The following is a 19,511-nucleotide window of genomic DNA, read 5'->3' as shown; positions in this document are numbered from 1 at the left end:
ACAGTCTTTGGTAAACCTGTCACAAAATCCATGGATATGCTTTCCCATTTCCATTCTGGGACATCTAAGGACTGTAGTTCCCCATAAGGCTTTCTATGTTCAACTTTTGTTTTCTGACACACTAGACAACATGCAACAAACTCCACCACTTCTTTCTTCATCCCAAACCACCAAAACATTTTCTTCAAGTCTTGATACATCTTTGTAATACCCGGATGAATACTTAAGCTACTCTTATGAGCTTCCTCCATTATCAACTTTCTCAACTCTTCTTTTGCAGGTATGCAAATTCTATCTCTAAACTTGATGATTCCATTTGAATCCTTGTGGAATTCAGATTCCTTTCCTTCAACTTTTGCTATCAACTTTTCTTGCAAAAATTGATCTCTTTCTTGAGCTCTCTTTATTTCTTCTAAGAATTCACTTGATATTTTTAACATTCCTAAGCATATGCTATTGGGTCTAAGTTTTACAACTAAGTTTAAGTCTCTGAATGATTCTATCAAATCCAATTCTTTCACCATCATCATGGATGCATGTATAGACTTTCGACTTAAAGCATCAGCAACAACATTTGCTTTCCCAGGGTGATATTGCAGCTCAAAGTCATAATCCTTAAGAAATTCCATCCATCTACGTTGTCTCATATTTAGTTCTTTCTGATCAAAAAGGTACTTCAAACTTTTATGGTCACTAAAAACTTCAAACCTTGCCGGATACAAGTAATGTCTCCATATTTTCAATGCAAACACCACTGCAGCTAATTCCAAATCATGTGTAGGATAATTAAGCTCATGTTGCTTGAGTTGTCGTGAAGCATAAGCTGCAACTTTTCTTTCTTGCATCAACACACATCCTAATCCTTGTCCGCATGCATCACAATATACCTCAAAATTTTTTGTAGGGTCAGGAAGGATTAAAACAGGTGCAGATGTTAATTTTTTCTTCAACTCTTGAAAACTAAACTCACATGCTTCATTCCATTCGAAAGGTTGTCCCTTACGTGTTAACTTAGTCAAAGGCAATGCTAATTTAGAAAATCCTTCAATGAATTTTCTATAGTAGCCTGCTAATCCTAAGAAACTACGTATTTCTGTGATATTCTTTGGTTGTTCCCAAAGCAATACCGCTTGAACCTTTGAGGGGTCAACTGCAATGCCATTTTGTGATATCACATGACCCAAAAATTGAACTTCTCTCAACCAGAATTCACACTTTGACCATTTTCCATACAATTGTCTCTCTCTTAGAATTTGTAACACACTCCTCAAATGTCTCTCATGTTCTTCATGATTTTTGGAATAAATTAAAATGTCGTCAATGAAAACAACCACAAATTTATCCAAAAATTCATGAAAAATACGGTTCATATAATCCATAAAAATGGCAGGAGCATTGGTCACACCAAAAGACATTACCAAGTACTCATAATGACCGTATCTTGTCCTAAAAGCTGTCTTTTGAATATCTTCCGCCTTGACTCGAATCTGATGATAACCAGATTTTAAGTCAATTTTGGAATATACCACAGCACCTCTCAATTGATCCATCAAATCATCAATCCTTGGTAGAGGGTATTTGTTCTTAATGGTGATTTTGTTAAGCTGACGATAATCCACACACAACCTCATAGTGCCATCCTTTTTCTTGACTAACAATACTGGCGCACCCCAGGGAGAAACACTAGGTCTGATGAATTGTTTATCCAACAATTCTTCTATTTGTTTTTTTCAATTCTGCTAACTCTAGAGGTGACATCCTATAAGGGGCTATAGACACAGGTCTTGATCCTGGTACCAAGTCTATAGTGAATTCTATTTCTCTTTGTGGAGGTAACCCAGGAACATCTTCAGGGAAAACATCAAGATACTCACAAACAACAGGAAACTTATTAATGTCTGGAATTTCCTTGACTTTTAAAGAAGTTAAGATCATGTATACTTGAGATCCTTTTGGGATTTCATTGTGGTTGGTAGTACTCTCTTTTAAATCTTTTGAGTCAAAAACTTCACCTATGTGTGATTCAAAAATTAAAGTCTTATCGTGACAGTTTAGGAGAACATGGTTGGAAGATAATCAGTCCATTTCAAGAACAATATCCAAATGAGACAAGGGTAGACATATAAGATTTACAGAAAATTTTCTATTCCCTATAGAAATATTGCAATTTGTACATGCAAGTGAAGTCGTGACTGGAACATTGGTAGGAGTAGACACAATTAAATCATATGGTAATAAAGAGACAGGTAACTTTAAATGTTTGACACATTCATGTGATATGAAAGAATGAGTAGCACCTGAATCATATAGTACATTAACGAGGTGACCATTTATGATGCATTTACCTTGGATTAGATCTTCAGATTGAACAGCTTCAGTACCATTCATCGTGAAGACTCTCCCAGTTGTCTTTGGTCTTCCAAGTTGATTATTTCCTTTGTTGTTGCTTCCCCCACTTCCTTGCTCCTTAATTAACTCTTTGCATTCATTACGATAATGACCCAACTTCCCACAATTGAAGCAAGTTATAGTCCTTGTGGTGCAATTTCTTGACAGATGAGGTCCTCCACAGTGGAAACATTTGATAAGGTTGGCTATGCCTGAATTATTGGCAGCAGAGGAATGTCTTTGTCCTGAAGAATTCCACGAAGTATGAGATGGACGTTGGTAGGGTTTCTTATTATTAAAATCATTTCTTTTGTGCCTCAAAGGCCCTCCTTGCCTCCATTGAGTTTGTCTTGCCTTAGTATCATCCTCATAAATCCTACAACGGTTTACAAGAGTGGGAAAGGAAGAAATCTCTAAATAACCAACTGCTTGTTTAATATCAGGTCTCAGTCCACTTTCAAACTTGGAACAACGGGAACGTTCATCAACTCTATCATGAAAGTAAGGACAAAACTTTGACAACTCGTCAAACTTTGCTGCATATTCTCCTACAGACATGATTCCTTGACGAAGATTAAGGAATTCAACTTCTTTCCTCCTCCGAAGATCCTCTGGAAAATATTTTTCCAGAAACTTTTGTTTGAAGGCTTCCCAAGTAATTTGTCTCCCTTCATCCTCCAATTGTTGTTTTGTAAATCTCCACCAGTTTTCAGCTTCTTCAACGAGCATAAATGTAGCAAATGTGACTCTATTTGCATCTGCACACGTCATTGCGATGAAAATTTTCTCAATTTCTGCTATCCATGACTGAGCACCTTCAGGATTAAATCCCCCTTTAAATTTTTGTGGATTATTCTTGCGAAAGGTTTCTAATCCTTGATTTTCCATGGGTTCAACATTTTGTTTTTGGCTCATATTTTCCAGGACAATTGTCATTCTTTCCAACAACTCATTAGTAATGTTTGGTCCGTTATCCATCTTTTCCTAAAAGAATGAACAATTTCCTTAGTTTTCTTTAGATTTTTTTTTTTAACTATTGTTAAAACTTATCCTTACTACAAGTATTAATTGTTGTTATTACTTACTTTTATTAGTCTACTTATCTTGCATTTCTCTTTTACAAGAAAAATGTATAAACAAACAACTTGCACCTCTACTTACTAGTAGAGACTACAAACATGGAAGACACCATACCCAAGGTCTTGACAGAAGGAACTGCTCTGATACCACTCAATGTGACACCCCGACTACTATACTAAATAATTATTATCTGATAAAAAGATATGGAATTAATTTTTTTTTTAAGATTATTCTTGAGAGAACATTAATAATAACATAACATCATATTCATATATATGGTTTACATCTCTGTAATTGTTCATGAAATATTACAAAAGTATATATTTGTATAATATTAAGAGTCTTACATCAAAATAGAAGATTTATCTATATTTTTAATATCTCCTAAAGATATTAATAGAAATTATCCATGAGTTAATCTTCAGAAGATCCACCAACAATATCCCGAATAACTCTCACTGAGCAGGTTCATCTTCTGTTCATGCAACAGGTACATATGAAAGAAAAATATGAAAGGAGTGAGGTCTTTATAAGCCTTAAATATCAATCTTAATAAACTCAACAAACAATACAGACACCGGGGGCCTAGATTTGGACCTACAACCACAAAACTTGATCTTGTTTTACCAGACATATGGATCCATATTCCACTTCTGATGATCCAATCTGAACATCAAAAGTTACTTTGGGAAGTGATTAGGTAGTTGAGTATTTCTCATAAAATATTGGTACAATCATAATTATTTCTTTCTCGAGAATATTAGTCATTCATCGGCTCACAAAAGAGATATATACTCACTACCTAACCTTGGCGATGCCGAGCAGGTATCGGATAGTCCCAAGTTTGGCCTATGAATATCCTAGTCCAGGGCGCTATTCTGAACTATCCAGATATTCACATACTTGGTAAAACTTCCTTAGACCCCACCATGGTCCCTGCCTTTCATCCCGCAGTGTACCAAACTGTGACTTCCCAAATACAAACACTTTGACACTGGTTTAATCTCAACTTATTGAAACCAGACTTAACTCTTACTTAACTGACATACTCTTGGATATTTTCAAAGGTCATTAAATGTGATGACTATCAATTCATGTCATTGTATAAACAATATACAAAGAATATAAAACAACGATAAAATGGATATGCAATTTTCTTCTATCCAAGCTCACTAAATAAAATAATATTTGCTTTCACTTCACATTTATTTTTATTTTTAATTATAAAATAATGATAAAATAAGAATCAAAGCAAGAACTTTAAGTAAATAATTAGATAAGGATTAGAACATTATAATTAAATATAAAAATATAAATTAAACGGGACCAGTGCATAACTTGAGATATATTAATTGAAATAAATAAACAGGACCAGTGCATAACTGGAGATAAAAATAAAATAAATAAATAGGACCAGTGCGTAACTGGAGGTAAATAAAATAAAATAAATAAATAGGACCAGTGCGTAACTGGAGATAAATAAAATAAATATAAGAGGATAATAAATGAAAATAAGTTAAATGAAAGTAAATAGAATAATATATGAGTCAGAATAAATAAAAGATTAATATAAAACCCATGAGCTTATCAAGATTAATATATAAGAGCTTAACCTCACTCCCCCCTTACCTTATTGATTGAAGAGCACACTAATAATAGTTGTAGAAGACTAGGATCTCTTTGAATCTTTGCTCTAAACTTTCTTTCCCTATTTTTCTCTTTCTCTTTCTCTGTCTTCTTTCTTTCTCTCTCTCTCCTTTCTTTCTCTCTCTCTCCTTTCTTTCTTTCTCACTTTTTCTCCCTTTCTCACTTTCCTTTACGTAACTTCTTCTCTTCACTTCATTTCATCTCCATACATATGTATATATATATAAGCCACACATGCTTATCCTTTTCCAAATCATCATTACCATCATTTCCTACATTAATGAAGAGATAATCTTTATCTCTTCATCTTATCTTCTTTTTTTTTTCTTTTTTTTTCTTTCTTTTTATCCTTTCTTACTATCTTCTTATCCTTTCTTCTTCTTTTTTTTTCTTTTCTTTTTTTTTCTATATTATTATTATTATTATTTTTATCTCTTTTAGAAAATTCTTCATATATTTTTTTTCACACACACCTATTAAAATAATATTTTTAATGCTTAAACTACATCATAATAAAATACAAAACGTTAGTAAAAATAGAATATTTTCTAAATGTTTTATTTAAAATAAATAATATATTTTATTAAAAATAGGGATGTTACATAATTCACTTTGTAGACCATTTAACATTTATTAGATGTATATGGTCTTTATTGTGTCTTTTAATCTTTGAATGGATTTTTAACAAATTAAAAGGTTAGTTGTAGTAGTCTTAAACTGTGACTTATTCAATCAGTTGATTTATCGACTGATTTCACTTAAGTTAAGTGAAATCAATCGATTGATTTGAAAATCAACCTGTTGAATTTCGTAACAGTTTGACTATAAGAGCTGTATTTTTCGAAAGAGAGGTAGTAAGATCATTTTTCAGTGCGAAATTATTCTGGAAACCTGAGAACTCTCTCTTTCGTGATCATACAGATTGCAGCTGGTGAAGATTGATCTTGGAGCATTTTGCTTGGTGTTTGAAGCTTGGAGAAGGTGTTTGTGGTAGGCAGGGGTTGTGCTACTACCATTGAGGTTTGATCTTTCTCAAGCTTTGTGTGTGCCTAGTGGTTTTCTAGGTCTGCAAGGGGTTTCTTGCTATGCTCGTTTGATTATTGTGTGATTCAAGAATCTTTTGTGTGTGTTTTTGCATATTTTAAAAGTGTAAGTGTGTAAAATTTGTAAATCTTTTGAAATAGTGAAAGTCAGACTCGGGTTGCCTTCACAAACTAGATGTAGCTCAGGTTTGAGTGAACCAATATAAAAATCTTGTGTATTACTCTTTTCTCTAACCCTTCTCTCTTACATTATCATTTAAAGTTTAAAGAATTGTGATCTAAACCATCTTTTTGACATTCTTGAGTGTTTTGGCATTATCTGCAGCTTTGATCATGTTTGTATAACTCATTGGAACTTGTCTTGACTGGTCTTTTACATTATTTGCATTTCTGTATTTTACCCAGTATTTTAGTCAACTTTTTTTGTGATTCAATCGATTGATTATATCAGTACTACATCAGTTTAATAAAATCAATTGACCAACTCTATTTTTGATCGGTTAAAAGTGCACAGTCGAGAAGTGTTTGCATCCTTACTTGTTGGTTGGGTTGATTCAATTGAGGACAAATTTAAGCCTTTAAAAGTCATCCTAATTTTTAACTGGCCAATTCAACCACCACTACCCCCACTTCTTGGCATTTCAACCATTTCAAAACTTACAAGTTAAACCCATTATGCCTTAGGCCCAATACGTTCCAAGATTAGGATCTCCTATCACTCTCACCAAATAATTCATTCTACTTTATATGAATGTGAACGATTATCAAAGTTTAAGATACTTTCCTATCTAGACATCTCCTATATCAAGACATACACTAACAACACCATCATCAATAATTTCCCTTGAAACTCTTTAAACATCACCACCTCACGTGCTCATACATCAATCCATTGCACATACCAACAATTCATAGAAAACCTACAAAACACCCAAATTAAATCAGTTAACATCCAATCAGGTACTAATCCATTCGCTCAACGAACATGTCATCTCGCTAGGCTAAAAGTACATTCTCGTCCATCGACAAATTGTTCGTCCAGTGAGTTTATCACTGGAGCTCCAAAGGAAGGCTTTTCCAAATAATTCGCCCAATGAGTTAAAACTCAATGAACCCCTGATTTGAAACTCGCCCAGCGAGTAAATGCTCACCCAACGGACTTGCATAATTTTGCAGAATATGATTTTTGCATAATTTCGCAACCCCAAATCATTTCTAAACACCCCCAAGGACCTTCACATATGCTATGCACATATCAAACTCGAATTTATCACAACTATCAATGTGAATTAATCTCAAATACAGTACCAAAACATCAAGCATGCTCAAACAAACATACTAAAACTTCAATTTTGTAGCTTCAACAAATCACCTATCATTCCACAATCCAAATACAATCACATGTCACAATACAAACATACAATTACAATTCCAACACACTGGATTGGTAACTTAAATAATGCAATTAGTTTATCTTACTTGTTATCCTGCTTAACAACTCTATAAGCATCAAACGCCTCTAACTCCACAAGATGCTCTATCTACACATATAAACATCACAAGAACGACTAGAACATACCGTTATAATCACTGATCATCAGAGACTCATATTGATTATTAAAACGAAGCATGCAAGCGGAAGAGGGCTCACATGCAACAGAAAATAGAATTAGACCAGAAAGAGGACGGAAACTCAACTTACGCAAATAGAGAAATTGATCGGTTCAACTTGAAGAGCTCGCCAAGAGCATCAATCTTATGGTTTCGATTCTTCAATCAGACAACCAAAGAGACATAACTCTTAGAGAGAAGTCAGAGAACTCTAGAAAAGTGATTTCTAAAGAGATAATATGTTTTAAATTAATGAAACTCGTTTATAACAATTTTATTTATAATAAAATCTTTTAATAATAAATTAATCGAGTCTTATTATTTTTAAATCATTATCACTTTCAAAACGTTATTTTCTAATATCTCACCCAAATCGATCTTTATTTTCTAGACTAAATTAGGTTTAGAATTAGTGTGTTAACCCGTGTTTGAAACATGATAGGTTAAATTCTCAATTCATCCTATGGCTAACGAGTCCGATATAACATATTATTATACATTATAAAAGTAAAAGAAAAAAATCAAATAACCCGTTTTGCCATATTTGTATTATTGAATTATATTGTATGTTATTTTTGTTATTTTATATATATTATCATCAATAGATGCTAAATTATGATGCAATTACGAGTTCCAATTTTAGACTACTACATATGTTATGCTGCAAAATCATATAAGCCTTTACTTTACTCATATACGTGGTGCACGTTCTTAATAGAGTTGAGGAAATTGAAGAGGTTACGTATCAATCCACCCACAATCAGAAAGGAAGTTACTTATCAGATTCAAATTAATGTTATTTGACTTTCTCAATATAATATTTGGTGTCAATCCTTATCAAACAAAACTAATGCTCATACGTTTTGTTCTATTTTAGTAGTTTGACCACAATTTTGTCAACTTTAACACTTAGAAAATAAGCTATGTTTTTTCAATTGTGAGATTTTTATTTTTTAAATTTGGGAGATAAAAAATTATTTTAAATTTTTGGACAAATACATAATTAAATTTTTATATTTTATTATATTTATATAGTAAGAATTTAAAAGATTTAAAAGATTCGTTGTTAATTTATTGGATCCATAAAGAAATGTATACATTTAAAAATGTTTTTAAATTCACAATAATCACTAGAAATTTAATTTTAAATAGAAAACAAAATCAATATCACTTTTGATGACCCATTCAAACTTTACCTCATCATATTAATCCTTTGTCATTTTTTGTTCTTAAGATGATTCGATTTAAATAATTAAAATTATAGTTTTCGTTACATAATAATGTATTAATTCGGAGATTCATAAATGTATTTAATATATTTAATGAAAAAATAAAATGTGTACCAAAATGAGGAGAAGAAAGAGAAAAAAGAGAGAGTAAACGTTTGATACTCGAACTAAATATGAACGTGGCTGTTGGAATTTTTATGATTGTTGCAAGGTGCAAAAGTCTTAATTTAATACTGTCACATGTCGTTGTACTTATTTCCTTAAAATCTTGATAAAATCAATAGAAACCTTTGGTTATATTATTTTAACGTCATAATTAAGTGACATAAAACGGTTTCGTGAAAGGTCATGTTAGATATTAATTAATTAAATAGGACAAAACCTTTTCATTAAAAATATTTTAAAATAAAATCTTCATCTAGTACTAATTTATTTCAACATGTCTATCACACCGTGGAAGATATCTATATTCTTTTACCATTGAAAATCTTATCAAATGACATGTGAAAAGTAAATAACAATATAAAATCATGTTTGGACGTATTGCTATAATACGTCATGCATGACTGCAGTGTTAGTGACAGAAAAGTAAACATAAAACCATTATTATCATAGATAAAATCGATACCTTAGATTCAGTTTCAGTCAAGCATTCGCATCCTGGAATTAAATGGTGTTCCAAAGCATGGGTGCCAAACAAGAGTTTTTGACATGATGTGTCCTTACATATAAAATATGAAAATTATATTTTGAAAGTATCGTTTTTTTTTTTTCACTTTACAATCCTTTAACAATAAAATATTCTATTTAATTGATAAAATAAATGTAAATAGTTTTTTAAGGAAATAATACTTTTTAGGAATGTCAGATAGAAATATTAAAAAAGAAAAGTAAGACTATCAATCTTTTATCTGGATAAATTTATCTCCACTTTAATCTTTAAACTGAACCCTGAATATTATTTATATTGAGAGTTCAATTCTTCAAAGATCGATTGAAATACCTGCTCACTCCTTTTCTTTCTTGGTAAGACAAAAAATTATAATAATATTCATTATTAAAAAATTCATATTTTTTATCAATTTTGTTTTGAATTTTTTTTATAAAAAATATTTATAAATTTTGTTATGAAAAAAATTATTATTAATTATTTTGTAAAATATTTTGTATAAAACATTTTTTATAACAAATTTTGGAAAAAATATTTTTAAATTTTATAATTTTGTAAAAAATAATTACTCATAAAAAAATTATTGTGAATTAAAATTTTTAGACAAAATAATAAGAAAAATTCTTGTAAAGTTTTTTAATAAATTTAAAAAAATTTCATATAATATGAAAATTTTAGTAATAATTCTTTATTTTTAAAAATTTGACTTTTCAACAACCGAATTATCAATATATAAACAGTAGATAAATTTAGTTTAAAAAATGAAATGACAATAGATTTATTTGAGTAAATAATTTTAAAATAAATATATTTTGAAAAATAATTCGTATAATATGTACCCATATGATACTTTTAGTTAAGTTAAAAGAGGTAGTCTAGTAGCTTCTTTCGTATAACTGTATTCAGTATATATATATATATATATATTAAGATTATAATGAATTATGTAAATATTTTTAAAAAATTTATTTAGTTAATTATTTTTTTGTTAAGTAAATTAAAATTATTATTATTATTAATTAAAAATTATTTTATAAATAATCATATATCGGTATATTTTAAACAATATAATATAAAAATATTTTTTGAATTACTTTTTAATTTTTAATTCAAAAGAACGTACAAATTAGTCCCATATTAACAAGTCCGTGTCCAAGTTGGAGACTACAACTCACGTTATTTTGCCATCTAAAATGAAACACAAAAATTGCATATTATGTAATTTATTTTCTTTTAAAGAGTTTATTTAATAAGAAATTATCAGGAGTTTGTGTGTACATTTTGTCCCCTAATATATTACTTGGTCCCATACCTACAAATCTGGGATGAAGTAAAAAAATAATGATTCTATAGGTAAAGAAAGTCATATTTTCAGTTTCCCAAAGTGTGAAAGCACCCAATATTCTATCAAAGGTGCTTTTATCAATAAACGATAGAGGTATCCAGTTCAACTCCTCAACTTGTTAGACATATTAATTACGTTCAACCTGAAGTTTATTTATCTACTTTGGTGAAAAATTCAGTCTAATTCACTTCAAATTCATTAACATTTAATTATTTATTTTAATCTTAACACTTAATTTTTAGTTATAATTTTACTTACAATAACTATGTAGTTTAGTTTTAAAAATGTATTCCAGAAAGTATTAAAAATTAAAAGTTTTAGTAAAGGTATATTTTTGAAAATTACAATCTAATTAGTCCGATTAAAAGTAATTTGGATTGAATTAATTTTGTAAAAAAATTACAGAAATTCAATTCAATTTAATTTCATATATATATATATATATATATATATATATATATATATTTAAATTAAGTTGAGTGAAGAATTTGTACAGGTGTTCTCTAAAAATGGATTCCACACTATGATCCTGCTACCTATCTCTATTTAAACAAAGCCTTCGATCGTGGTGCTTTCTACGCTCTCTCTCTCTCTCTTTCGTAGGGTACGCAAATGTTTTTCCTAATTACTTATCTTTAGTCTTTTTGTCATAATTATGTTCACCTTTTCATAACAAGTGCGTTTTGCTTTCTTCTTTTGAATTTTGTTGCGCAAACTCTTTCTGGCTTAATTTTAGCGTCTCATATTCATAGAGGAACACAATCCCTTTTTTGTCTTTTTCTAAGTTTCTCTGATTTCTGATTGAATAATTATAGTGTGTTTGTTATAAATGCATTTCCTTGCAATCTGCATCTGTTCAGTTTCTTTAATCGATGGATAGTTAGATACTGATATAAAGATTTTGCTAGCAGGTGAAAATGAATTTGTCGTTGGCGATACTCGTGGTCATATTGGGCACAACTTGTGGTGGTGCTTTTGCGGAGTTGGAAAGTAAAGTGAAAACAGCAGTTTTTCTGTCCCCCAAATTCGAACTTGGACCGGGATCTGTTGCGAATAAATATGATTACGGTATTGATTTTCCTAAAGGTCACATAGCACTCAAGAGTTTCAACGCCGAAGTAGTTGATGAATCAGGGAACCCAGTGCCTCTCCATGAAACCTATCTGCATCACTGGGTGGTTGCAAGATACTATGAACCAAAACATGTGACGACACAGACAAGGTACGATGGCCATAGGTTGCTTCGCCCATCTGGCCATATAGTGGTGAGGAACAGTGGAACCTGCCAGAGAGATGAGCTGGGACAATACTATGGTCTTGGATCTGAAACACGTGGAACTGCTACGGATGTTCCTGATCCGTTTGGGATAGTTGTGGGTGATCCAGCAGAAATTCCAGAGGGGTATGAGGAGAAGTGGTTGCTGAATATCCATGCTATTGATACACGTGGTGTGGTGGATAAATTGGGGTGCACTGAGTGCAGGTGTGAACTTTACAATGTTACAGAGGATGAAAATGGGAAGGCTATCAGGTCAGATTATAAGGGAGGTTTGCATTGTTGCTACGATGAAACCCAGTGCAAGTTGAGGGAAGGTTTTCATGGCCCAAAGAGGAGTCTCTATCTCAGATACACGGTGAAGTGGGTTGATTGGGACAAGTTCATAGTGCCTGTTAAGATTTACATACTTGATGTCACTGATACTGTCAAAATAACAGATGATTCTTCAGGAGACATTGTTGATCATAATTGTTTGGTAAGTGAATTTGTAGATTGTATCAACTTCAATTTCGTGAAACATAAACTAGTCCGTATAATTGACCGGCAAAATTGTTTGTTACAGATCGAGTACAATGTTGAATCTTGCAGCTCTGGTGAAAAGGAGTGTCTTGATGTGAAGAGAACAAGTTTCCCTATGCAAAAGGGTGGTTATGTCATCTATGGTGTTGCTCACCAGCATTCAGGTGGTACTGGATCAACTTTATATGGAAAGGTAATAACATATTCAATGTTGCAGTCCCAAGTAATTGATGTGGATCAAAAGTTTAAATTACAAGAATATGGTAAACATTTATTCATAGTTTATATATTGTATTTTGATTGCTTGATTTCTGAATGAGATTTTCAGGATGGAAGGGTAATATGTTCTTCAATACCTACATATGGGAAGGGAAAAAATGCAGGAAATGAGGAAAACTACATTGTGGGAATGTCTACATGTTATCCTAAAGCAGGTTCTGTAAAGATAAACAATGGTGAAACTCTGACTCTAGTGTCTAACTATAGCAGCAGTGATGGTCACACTGGAGTAATGGGGCTTTTCTACCTGTTGGTGGCAGAACAGCTTCCACACCAAGACTTCAGACATTCCACTCGTTCTTCATTCTTTACAAATATCAATAGTTTGTTTTCTTGATAGTATAAGCTAGTTTTAGATTAAGGAATGTAGAAATGGGATTATCAATAATTTGTGTTATATGTCGTTTGTACTAAGTCAGTATTCGTTAGTTATATAGAGTGATACTGTAATTTATTTTATGTAGTTGTATTCGATATCAATACTCTTTGATATTTCTGTGATATGTATTGTCAAGTATCCAAATTATATTTGTGACATATATAATAATACTTTATAATTTTTTATTTTGAAAATGTTTAAGGTATATTGTTGTAATTTAAATCTGTGTAATTGCGATTGTGTATTTTTATGTTTTAACATTTTTAATATACTTTTAAATAACCATGACAAGTATTATTTATGTTATTTTTAAAATAAATGTAGTTTTTAATTTATGAAATCATAGAAGGGCACTGAACTCTACAGTAGAATTGGACAGTTCCCAATCTCTCAAAAAATTGAAATAAAATTGAACGGTTCTCGATACTTCTAAAAGCGGAATGTAAAAGCATATATATATATATATATATAAACATAAGATATCCACACATAAAATACATATATACATAATAATATAATATATAATATAATATAATATAATATAATATATATATATATAACATATTTCTCATTCTTATATATATATATATATATATATATATATAACATATATATATATATACTATTATAATATTTTTCTTAATATTTGACATCATGAAAATCAAAAAGAGTATGTTATTTTAATATTGAATATTTTGATAGTATCATGATTCCGTTGGTGTGATTTTTAAATTTTTTTTATAAAAAATATTTAATTGATATATGGAACAATAAAAAAATGGGTATGGGTATGAGTATAAGAAAATACCCGTTACCCGGTGGGGATGAGGATGGGTCAAAAGTTGTATACCCGTTGGGTTTGGAGATGGGGATGTGGATGAATTTTTATTATGGGGATGAGGATGGGATCATGATACCCGTACTCGCCCCGCCCTGTTGCCATCCCTAGGACCAATAGATGATATAGTATGTGTGGTCTTCCTTCCAATTGTGAACAGTTAAAATTTTTCTCATTATTTTCTCTCCCGACAGAAAAAGAGTAAGGAATAGAAATATTGTTCTTTCTTTCAGATGGTAGACGTTTATGTATCATGTGTCAGTTACTATTTTATAGAAATCAATATTTTTTATTTGTTTCTGGGTTAAATTACTCTTTTGATTTTTTTATTTATCATGAAATTTTAGTTTGGTTTTCAAGTTTTTCGTTGTCTCAATTTGGTATGAAATTTTAGTTTGGTTTTCAAGTTTTTCGTTGTCTCAATTTAGTTTTCATTTTTTTGAAAATGACTCAATTTAGTCCTCACTACTAACTTTGATCAGACGATGTTAAAGTCAATGTCACGTGTCAATTTTTCTGGTTCTTTGAATTTTTTAATTTTCTTTGAATTTTTTTAATTTTTTACACGTGTCACTTCACAGTGTCACGTGTCAAAATGACTCAATTTGGTCTCTATATTTGTTTTTAGTTTCAATTTAGTCCCAATTATTTGTAAAATTGAAGCAATATTATCCCCTCCTTCACACCCAATTTAATCTTTGTATGCAACTTATGATGATATTTTTAATAAAATTGACGTTTTTATTAAATATTTGTAGAAATATTTTTAAATAAGTTTCTTTTTTTAGTTTTATTATTAAACAAAGTTAAACATCAAACTTAATTTCAAAAATTAACAATTTTGTTATCATATATAAAGGCATCAAGTGTATCATATTATACAAACTTAGTGAAGATTAAAAATCAAATAACTTGTCACACATAAGTTTAGGAACTAAATTTCAAGTTCAAAACAAAACCAAAGTCTAATGTTTTGTATAGAATTTAAAGTTAATTTAAAATATTTATATAAATGTTTAATAAAAATGTTAATTTTAGTAAGAATATCACCATAAAATTTATAAAAAAGTAAATTTAGTGTCAATTTAAGGAAGGACAATATTACTTCATTTTTTTACAAAAATTGGGATTAAATTGAAACTAAAAACAAATATCGGAACCAAATTGAGTCACTTTGACACGTAACACAACTATGAAGTGACTAAGATAAAAAATTCAAAAAATTTAAAAAAAAATTCAAAAACAATTAAAAATATTTCAAAAAAACCAGAAATTGACACGCGTTGACTTTAAAACCGTCTGGTCAAAGTTAACCGCGATGACCAAATTGAGTCATTTTTAAGAAAATGAAAATCAAATTGAGACAACGAAAAATTTGAGGACCAAACTGAAATTTCATGACAAATGGAGGGATCAAAAGAGTAATTTAACCTTGTTTCTTTTATCATATTAGAATACCGTGAATATCTACACAATCAATATTTTCATGACAAATATATATTCTTAACTATATCTAATAAAATATAATATTATTAATATATATATATATATATATATAATCCAAATTGTTATCAGTATTATCTTATTATAGTAGATATGTTATGCCCAATATTTTTCTTTTATATAAATATCTGTCGTAAACCCGAATTTGTGCGAAATAAGTTAAGACATCTAGGGAAGCAGTTATGTTTTGGTAACACAAGAGATACCAAGATGAGTAATAGAGTTTTCTTTTTTTCTTTCATTTTTTCTGTTCCAAAAGAAGCGTGTATAATTTGATTAGCTTAGTTTCTTTAAACTTGACATTTTAGATAAAGATTAAGATTGATTTATAAAATATGAATGAGAACAAACTTTGTTTTACAACTTAATATTTACTTTTTCCGGGAGATTGAAATCAAATAATCATATGACCTCAATTGATATCATGATATAAATGAAAAAACATAAATTTTTTCAATGTTTAATAAAATAAAACTTTTTTATAAAAGCTTAATTAAAAATATTGAAAAAAATTAAACAAAAACATATAAAATAATATCAATCATATCACCTAACATTAATTCAAGTAATAAATATAAAAATGTCATTCACTCAATTAAATAAATATTTTTAATAAAAAATTAATTAAAAATATCTAAATTAATAAAAAAAAATATAACTTAAATAAACTTAAAAGGAGAGGATATTAAAAGTTTTTATTTTTATTTTTTAAATGGATAGAAGCTAAATGTTGTATATTTTATGTGATCGTTGATTTTATGTTGTCGCGTTCCGCATGTTACTATTATGGGCTGCACCAGATCAGAATAAGCAAAGGGTCCCACCATGACGATAGGTAGACTTTTCTGATGGAACCAAGTTGTTTGCACATATTCACAAATATTTCTTTAAATAATTTGATGATTATATATTTAAAAAAAAAGATAAGAATGTTATTACATCACAAACTATCATCTTAATTAGGTTAGCACCACAACTTATATTAATACATGCAGTTTTCATACTGTTATTTATAAAAGAAAAGAAAATATAAATGTGGGGAGTGAAACCAAACATAGATAGAAAACCTAAAATGTGGATAAATTTAGAATCTTGTAACTTCGTTACCAAATTATTCATCTTTTAGGTCTATTTTTATTTTAAAACCTTTTTGAACCTAGTTCAGTTCGAAGGCACTTATTTTCAAAATTTTTTTAGTTGCTTCATATCCAATTATGCTTTTTCTTCACTTAACGACATATTACTTTCTTCTTTTTTTCTTATCTAGAACAAGAAGCTTTGCTAGGGCTTAAGCCACTTCTTTCTCATAGCATATTCAAAGTTTTCCCTCTGTATAAGTAGAACTTAAATCCACGTCTCTTTCTTTTTTTGTTGTTGTTTGGAAGCTTTTGTTCCACGTAAATCTTTTCATGGTCTTAGTCTCTAGTTTTTGTTTTCAACTCTTTAAATTGTTCCTGGTAAGCTTAAGTCAGCTTTCAGTTTTGAGGTAAGGCGAGCTAGATTTATTTGCATTTTTATGTATATTCGTGTTTCAGTTTCGTTTCATGATTGAGATGCATATGAATGTATGTGTTGTATGGAAATAAATTGGATGTTGCTTGGTATTGTTTGAATATGGCTTGCATGCGTGAACAGTGGAGAAATCTGGTATTCTCGCTCAGGCAAGAACGCCTAGCTTAAGCAAAAACACTCTGTCTCTTGAGCGAAGACTTCTAGCTTGAGTGAGATGGGTGCAAAGATGTGTTTTATTAATTACTCTCTGTTATTATTGGTTGTTTTACTCCTTAAAAGTATGATAAATGATGTTGAGCATGTATCGTGTGATATTTAGAACTGTATTTCATATGAATGGTATGAGGTTATGATACTTTGAGATAACATGAGGTTTTGGTGTAGGAACATGGATATGACATGAGCTAGATGTAATTCTATGAGTCTCTTGGAGAGATTTCATGGAGGTGTTGTGGTGTATATAATTAGATAAGGATTCAAGCAAGGTTGCATCTTGAAACTCTAAATAATCGGTCAGTCTCACATAAAGCAGACTGATTCAAGTGGTGAGAGTAGTATGAGGTCCTAGTCTTTGGCAGGATAATGATTCTAGATAGTCATGGACTAACCTTGAACGTGGTTGGGTGAAACTATATTGACAATGACTTTGCAGAGTAGTAGAGGTCACCACAAGGACAAACATACAATGAATCCGATTTCTTTATACATATCCAGATAATTGAGTTATAGGGTCTCTTTGTTGCTATCACATGCTTTGGATACTTACTGAATTACTTGTTTGAAATCTATTTAATAAATTTCTTGCTCAATTATATGTTAAAAATTTGTTTTATCTAGTTCACCCAGTCTCTATTTCCTTTTTTATAATAATAACCAAATAATTGGTGTGGACAGTGAAAATTCCTAATAATCACCATGAGGATAGAGATATATTATAATTAATTTTTATACTTTTTATCTTGTTCTCTCCTTATTATAATTATTGAATATATTATTTATTAAAATTAATCTATTAAATAATACGTGACATAAAAAAAAACATGCATGAAGAATGTATAACATTATCTAATTAAAAATTATCAACGTAAAAGAAGTTTCTTGATTTCTAAAATAACTATTAAGATTAAAATCTCTGTCACACTGGCTTGGGAATAGAGAAAAAATGATTTTATTTTGAGCATTGTGCTAGATTATGGCAGAATACGTAAAGTCGGTGAAAAAATATGTTCATTTATGATGAAAGGTACCTTACCAACATTATTTCTACTTTCTGGATCATAGTACCATCGTTATCAAGAAAACAATGTGCATTTATTCAAATCTTTAAATCTGTTATTATTTAATTATAAATTGCAGATTTATTATTAATTGTTTTGGAGAATAAATGGTTGCATTCAAACAGCTTCTCTTTTCAAACAAAGATCCAGGTTCTGGTTTTGTTGTCGTGTTGTGCATTCACGATTACGGGCTACAACAAAATCCAACCAAATAGTCCCTCCATGGAAATGGGAGCACTTTCACAGGAAAACCCACTGGTAGAGTTTCACACGTCGTTCCTTGCATTGCATGATCCAATCAATACCAATTTTTAAGAGTTTCGTCATTATTCACAAAATCTCTTATATGGCCGACACAGAATTTGAAAACAACCTATGCATAAGAAACTATTTTCATATTATAATATTCAATTGGGCTTAAATCCATGTATTAATATAATATCATAGTCTCATAAATTCATTCAGAAGGGAAAATAATTACCATATTATTCCCATTGGACATTCATCCTCTTTTGATAAGCCAATGGACTTTAATTTAGTGGACAACAATTGACCTACTATTTTACACAGTTAATTTTAGTTTAAATTCATATTTCAAACATCAAGGACTTATTCATAAGAAATTTGTCCATAAACATTTAAGAACAAATTATTAAATTAATTTTCTTATACGCTAAATTAATTTATTTATGAGTAAACAACTATATTCTGAAGAAGCCAATAAAAGACAGATTTTTTCATACGGAGATTCAGGCATTTTAAATTTAATTTATGTATAACTTAATGTTATTATTTTTATCCTACTGAGATGCTCATGAACAAATCTCTCCAAACAGACATCAAAGTCCAATAGTTTATTTTTCATCGACAAAAATTAAAAAAAAAATGTAAATCTTTTTGATACAAGTGTGG

General features: G+C 30.0%; 1 protein-coding gene across 1 annotated transcript; it reads left to right on the top strand.

The window, feature by feature from the left end:
• Positions 1-11,500: 11,500 nt before the first annotated feature.
• Positions 11,501-13,627, top strand: LOC114178754. The gene is made up of 4 exons (XM_028064826.1): positions 11,501-11,617; positions 11,925-12,767; positions 12,855-13,004; positions 13,140-13,627. Exons 2-4 carry the CDS (start codon positions 11,931-11,933, stop codon positions 13,425-13,427), a joined length of 1,275 nt encoding a protein of 424 aa, XP_027920627.1. The 5' UTR covers positions 11,501-11,617; positions 11,925-11,930; the 3' UTR covers positions 13,428-13,627.
• The last annotated feature ends 5,884 nt before the right edge of the window (positions 13,628-19,511 follow it).

The sequence above is a fragment of the Vigna unguiculata genome, chromosome 3 (genome assembly GCF_004118075.2).
Source record: "Vigna unguiculata cultivar IT97K-499-35 chromosome 3, ASM411807v1, whole genome shotgun sequence".
Classification (NCBI taxonomy): domain Eukaryota; kingdom Viridiplantae; phylum Streptophyta; class Magnoliopsida; order Fabales; family Fabaceae; genus Vigna; species Vigna unguiculata.
The sequence above is the reverse complement of the archived record's forward strand: the minus strand, read 5'-3'. Positions and strand labels throughout refer to the sequence as shown.

Bases quoted from the DNA above. Each gene is read 5' to 3' on its own strand.
- LOC114178754 (XM_028064826.1), top strand. From the start codon at position 11,931: ATGAATTTGTCGTTGGCGATACTCGTGGTCATATTGGGCACAACTTGT. The intron at 12,768-12,854 runs GTAAGTGAATTT...TGTTTGTTACAG, and splicing joins TTGTTGATCATAATTGTTTG to ATCGAGTACAATGTTGAATC. The intron at 13,005-13,139 runs GTAATAACATAT...TGAGATTTTCAG, and splicing joins GATCAACTTTATATGGAAAG to GATGGAAGGGTAATATGTTC.